Source organism: Rhinoraja longicauda, chromosome 19 (assembly GCF_053455715.1).
Source record: "Rhinoraja longicauda isolate Sanriku21f chromosome 19, sRhiLon1.1, whole genome shotgun sequence".
In the NCBI taxonomy this organism is placed as follows: domain Eukaryota; kingdom Metazoa; phylum Chordata; class Chondrichthyes; order Rajiformes; family Arhynchobatidae; genus Rhinoraja; species Rhinoraja longicauda.
Genome location: NC_135971.1, coordinates 35,004,485 through 35,010,622, shown reverse-complemented (window position 1 = coordinate 35,010,622; position 6,138 = coordinate 35,004,485). Strand labels below are relative to the sequence as shown.

The window sequence follows — 6,138 nt, the reverse complement described above, 5'->3', positions numbered from 1 at the left end:
AATGGCTCTAGTTGAATTAGTGAGTAATGCACCAAGGAAACAAGCGGACCCCATCCATGCCGATCAAGTTGCCCAACCGAGCTATTCCCATTTTCCTGCGCCTGACCCATCGCCATACAAACCTATAGATCCTAAATGTCCTTTGTCACTTGGTTACTGCCTGACCTCGTGAGTATTTTTCACTTATTCTAATTTATTGAGATTTTGTTGCATGTGGTATATTTAAATAACTTGGAAATAAACGAGGATGTGTTGGTTCGTCCGTTTGCAACCGACACGGACAATGCAGAATTGCAGACTGTGAGCAAGAAGTCAAACTATACAGAGAGATAGATGAACTACAGAGAAGGGCGGAGAAATGGCAGATGGAGTTTAATCGGATAGAATTTGTGGTGTTGCACTCTGGGGGGTTCAATGCAAGGGGAAAATATACAGATAATGGCAAGACCTTTAACAGGATTAATGTACAGAGGGATCTTTGTGTTCAAGTCCATTTCTAACCCCTTTTCAAGTCAAGAGTGCCAAAATCAACCAGATAGAATGACCAGAAAGGCATATGGTGGCTGGCCTTCATAGGTCGGGGCAGTGAGTGTAAGAATCACGAAGTCATGATCCCGCTTAAAAGACATTTGTTAGGCTGCATTTGAAATATAGCGCGCAGCGCTGATAACCCATTACAAGAAGGATGTGGAGGCTTTGGAAAGGGTGCATATGAGGCTTGCCGAAATGCTACCTGGATGAGAGCGTATTAACCATAAACGAGACGTTGGATAAACTTGGATTGGTTTCATGGAGCGTCAGAGACTGAGGGAAGACCTGATAAAAGAATCCAACATTTTGAGAGGCATAAATAGGGTAGAGAAGCAAAAAAAAATCCGAGGGTGGAAATGGCAAAGACCAGAAGGCGTGGCTTTAAGGTGAAAGGGCAAGCTTTAGCGGAGATGTGCACAGCAGGGTTTTTTTATACAGAAAGATATGGGTGCATGGAACGCGCTTGGAGATGTGGTAGATGAGGCAAATACGATGGTGGCGTTTAAGAATGTATTTTAGCAAGGCTCATGCAGTAATTGAAGGGGTAAGGAACATTTGTAAACAGGGGAGATTGGGAAACTTTGTAACATTTCCGGCACAGGAATTATGGGCCGAAAGGCGTCTTCCAGTGCTGTATATTTTTTTGTGTTGTACAGTATGTTTAACATCCGAAGTATGTTCTTTGCATAGAAATGTGCCGATGATATATGGAGTCATAGATTTATAGGACCGTAGAGGGCAGAAACAGGCATTGTCCATACCGAATAAGATATATTCATACAGCACGGAAACAGGCCCTTCGCCCCAAAGTAGCTCAGCCGGCCAAAATGCCCCATGTTCAACAGTGCAACTTTACCGCGCCGAGCCCAGATCCTTCAAAACCCTTCTTATACATTAATCTATCCAAATTTATTTTAACTTTTGTTATTGTACCTGCCTCAAATATCTCCTCCGGCAGCTCGTCCCATGTAAACCATCATATTTTGTGTGGAAACAGGTGCCACTCCGGTTCTTATTAAATCTTTAACCTCTCACCTGAAACCGATTTCTCCTGGATCGTTCTTCCCTTAATCTGGGTGATCGACACAGTACATTTACTCTATCTATTACCTGTCAGTATTGGGAAGGATACAATCCCCTGCTGTGACAACGTTATTAGTCTTGCAGATTCCTGCAATTTCACAGCAGATATGAATTCAAATTGCCGAGTACTGTTTGGTGCCTCTAGTGCGCACTGGAATTTAGAAGGAAGAGAGCGGATCTTATAGAAACATATAAAATTATTAAGGAATTGGACATGCCCTTTGCAGGAAACATGTTCCCGATGCTGGGGGAAGTCCAGAACCAGGGGCCACAGATTAAGACTAAGGGGTAGGCCACTTAGAACTGAGGTGCGGAAAGACTTTCAGAGAGTTGTGAATTTGTGGAATTCTCTGCCCCAGAAGGCAGTGGAGGCCAATTCACTGGATGCATTCAAAAGAGAGTTAGATAGAGCTCTTTGTGCTAGCGGAATCAAGTGATATGGGTAGAAGGCAGAAACGGGGTACTGATTGTGGATGATCGGCCATGATCACAATGAATGGCGGTGCTGGTTCGACCGGCGGAAAGGCGCACTCCTGCACGTATTTTATTTGTATCGATGTTAGGACCCTTTAAATAGCTGCAGCCGATGTTTAGTTTTAGTTTAGAGTTATAGCGCAGAAACAGGCCCTTCGGCCCACCGAGTCCGCGGCGACCATCGATCCCCACATATTAACAGTATCTTAAACATATTAGGAATAATTTCCGTTTAGCCCCAGCCAACTAACTTACAAACCTGTACGTCTTTGAGTGTGGGAGAAAAGCCACGCATGTCACGAGGAGAACGTACAAACTCCGTACAGACAGCGTCCGTAGTCAGGATCGAACCCGGGTCTCTGGTGCTGTAAAAGGCTGTAGCTCCACCGCCGCAAGGTGCCGCCCTGTCGCCAGAGAAAATAACCGAGAGCATGCTCCCAACTGTACAAAGCCGAAAATATTGAACACATTTAGCAGCGCCGGCAGCATGCACTTGACTTGACGTGTATTTATTGTTTATTTACATTTCATATCTCATGTTTTTGCAGTTTTTATTGTAATTGTCACAATTGCGCATTCACGTACTCCAAGTTTAGTTAGGTTGCCTCATTATTATTCCTGCCGCAAGTTCTGGTTCAATAAATTCCAGACTGTTTTAAAGTTATACAATATGGCCACGGTGGATTTAGTGTGATAAAAACATGAACATTTTCCATATTTTATACGCGACATTATTTCATAAACTTTGGTATGTTCAGATTTTCTCTGAAGAATCCCAAACGCAATGCATCATTGGAACAACTTTCGTTTAGCTCGGATTTCATTGTCACATTTCAGTTCCGGTAAAGTAAGGTAAAAATGTAGCTGCAAAATACAAATGCCGAAGGGAGTCAGACGGTCAGGCAGCCTCTTTGGAGGGAATGGGCAGATTATATTTCGGGCCAGGATCACTTCTCACGGTGCGAAATCCAGCACTTTGTGATTTGCTCCAGGTTACATCATCAGCCATTCTCTGCATTTCCTTCATATTGAGCTGCTTTGGAATGAATGTAAAATGACATCGTATCATCTTGTCCAATTCCTCTCTGAACTCTTAACGCAACACCGCACAAGTGTATTTGTGCAAGAACTTAAACACAAATTAGCATTTATGCTGATCGATCTGAAATGGTGAAGGGCTGTGGTAAGTCACAGAGTCATAGATCTGTACAACAAGGAAATAGGCCCTTCGGTTCACCTCATCCATGCCAATATGTTGGCATACTGAGTCGGAAAACAAAGACAAAGATTTAAAATACTACGTCCAGGGGCTCAGAGCGAGATGAAGCTAATATACACACAGACACTAGTGCAAACATGTGCAACCTGCTACCGAAATGAATTGTTCATGCAGAAATCTTAATTGTACCAAAACAAGACCAGGAAATGTTTAACGTAGTTTTGTTTTAAAGAAACTTAAAAATCTTGACCTGGACAACAGATATCGAATGCTGGCCACCACGGCACCCTTTACGGCTGCCGCAGATATCATGGGCGGAATAACGACATTTTGCGTCTTCCATTCCCTTGATTACGATAAAGCCAACATGTCTATTCTTTGGCTTCTTACGGTGAAAACATTTTTTGTTTCATGAAGTTAACTACATTTATTATAAGAAGCAGTGGCCATTTGAACACATTCTGCAATTCCTCCCTGAATTTCCTCTGAGAGACTGCATAAATGAAAGTGTTTGTACAAGAACTCATGCATTTCAGCATGTAGCCGGTTAATTCCGCAATGGTGAAAGGGTCGTTGTAAGTGCCTTGTAAAAACTGAGTGTCGGTAAATTGCACCTGTACGTAACATATTAGATTTACCGCCCAGAACAATATAAAACTTCCAGATATGGCGAGCAGCAAAATTATCGATCTCCTTCGATTCTCCATTTCGGGATCAGTCTGGTTCTCGGCGCCCTTCTTTCCGCGGAGACCGCTCCGCACTCTATTGGCCAGTAGGATGTGTCTGATAGTTAAGGAGTTGAGCATCAAAATCAAAACAAATGGTGCAAATGGGGTTAAGACGGTCTCCAACCACAAAAACGCCACCCACACATGTAGAATATAGAAACTGGATTTGACATAGCAGGACCAGGCTACATTTCCAATCACTTCTCTGGGTTCATATATAAAATACCATGGAACATTTTCTAAAATACTTAGAAAGCACACCACTCCTATTACCACGGCTGCAGTTTTTTCAGTGCAATATTTTGTTTGCCACACTTGGTGACAAATAGTTATGAACCGATCAAAGGTGAATGCCACAGTTAGCCAGACAGAGCAGTCAACGGAAACAAACAGCAGAGTCAGAATAACTTTACAAACTGGAGTGTGATTGAGGAAGGAATATGAAAAGTAACCATCCACTATCTCATAAAGAATTACTTCAAATATCAGGACCATCAGGTCGCCCACCGCCATGGCCATCAGGTACCGAGTGATACATTTGGAGAGACCGCAGTTTCCGCGACCGAGAATGAGGATTGCTGCCAAATTAGCTGAAAAAAAGAAAATATAATGATAACTATCGCATATAATCCAATGATCATCGGACAGTTGCCGAAGAATTTGCAGACAATTGTGTATGCAGCCTACTCCAGTACGCAGTCAACACTTCCCGATGTCGACTATCTACACGTTGCCTCGGGAAAGCACCCAAGATAAAGAAAGGCCGTTTAAGAGGGTCATTCCTCGTCTCTCCCCGGCCAGGAGAGAGAAAACCTTGAAAGCACGTACGATCAAATTCAGGAGCAACTTCGTCCCCTCTTTTGCGAAATTACTTCACCATTTTACCAGTGTGTTGTTCCGGGCATCCAACCCACCTTCACATCAAATCGTTGCAGCGTACATGCGTAATATTGTCGCCAGGTAGTTACTGACTGTAAGCACATTTATTTTATGGGTTCTCATACCCTCCAGTATATTTTCTGCATTGCCAGCACAGACTGTTGGTGAGCATGGGGCCGATATGGAGGCATATTTATGTTTCTTTTTTAACTGAAATATTGTTTGCCTTTTTTGAGCGACTTCCAGGAATGCATTACCGCGCTTGATTTGTCATATGTTGAAAGACCGGACCGACTAGGCTTGTATACACTGGAATTTAGAAGGATGAGAGGAGATCTTATCGAAACGTATAAGATTATTATGGGGTTGGACACGTTAGAGGCAGGAAACATGTTCCCAATGTTGAGGGAGTAGAGAACAAGGGGCCACGGTTTAAGAATAAGGGATAGGCCATTTAGAACTGAGATGAGGAAAAACTTTTTGAGTCAGAGAGTTGTAAATCTGTGGAATTCTCTGCCACAGAAGGCAGTGGAGGCCAATTCTCTGAATGCATTCAAGAGAGAGCTAGATGGGGCTCTTAATGATAGCGGAGTCAGGGGGTATGGGGAGAAGGCAGGAACGGGGTACTGATTGAGATTGATCAGCCATGATCACATTGAATGGCGGTGCTGGCTCGAAGGGCCGAATGGCCTCCTCCTTCATCTATTTTCTATTGTCTATTGTCTATTGTCTATTTGAGTGTGTCATTCGAAAGGAAAAATTGGTCCCACTCAAAGCTACTGGGCCGTCTCTTAAGATCGGCCAAGCCTGATTGAATGACTGAATGTCAGCAGTCAAAGTAAAGTATCCTTCATAAATACTGTAACAATGTGACCGGATTATTCGGCTATTGCTGTTATTTCTTGGAGGTTATAAATTAATCTCTGCAAGTAAAGATCAGATAATTAATTTAAACATGGCAATGCCAGCAATTTATGGAATAATTATCTACGGAGACAAAAAAACATAGGCGACTTACCAGGAACACCGACCAACGCAAGAATGGGATAGTAAATGTTTTCTATCCGTAATATTACAGGCAGCCCCATAATTAGATAGAAGCGCAGTAGCGCGAGGACAAGCGAATGACGTACTTTAATGTTAAACCCAATTTATATCTGACTGAATCCTCAAATGACACGAACGAAATTGGCATTAGCTGCACGCATATGCATCAACTAATTA

The 6,138-nt window shown here is 42.9% G+C and overlaps 1 protein-coding gene across 1 annotated transcript; it reads right to left on the bottom strand.

Moving 5' to 3' along the window:
• Positions 1–3,693: 3,693 nt before the first annotated feature.
• On the bottom strand, positions 3,694–4,548 carry LOC144602967 (putative G-protein coupled receptor 139). The gene has a single exon (XM_078416090.1). It carries the CDS (start codon positions 4,546–4,548, stop codon positions 3,694–3,696), a length of 855 nt encoding a protein of 284 aa, XP_078272216.1.
• Positions 4,549–6,138: the final 1,590 nt, after the last annotated feature.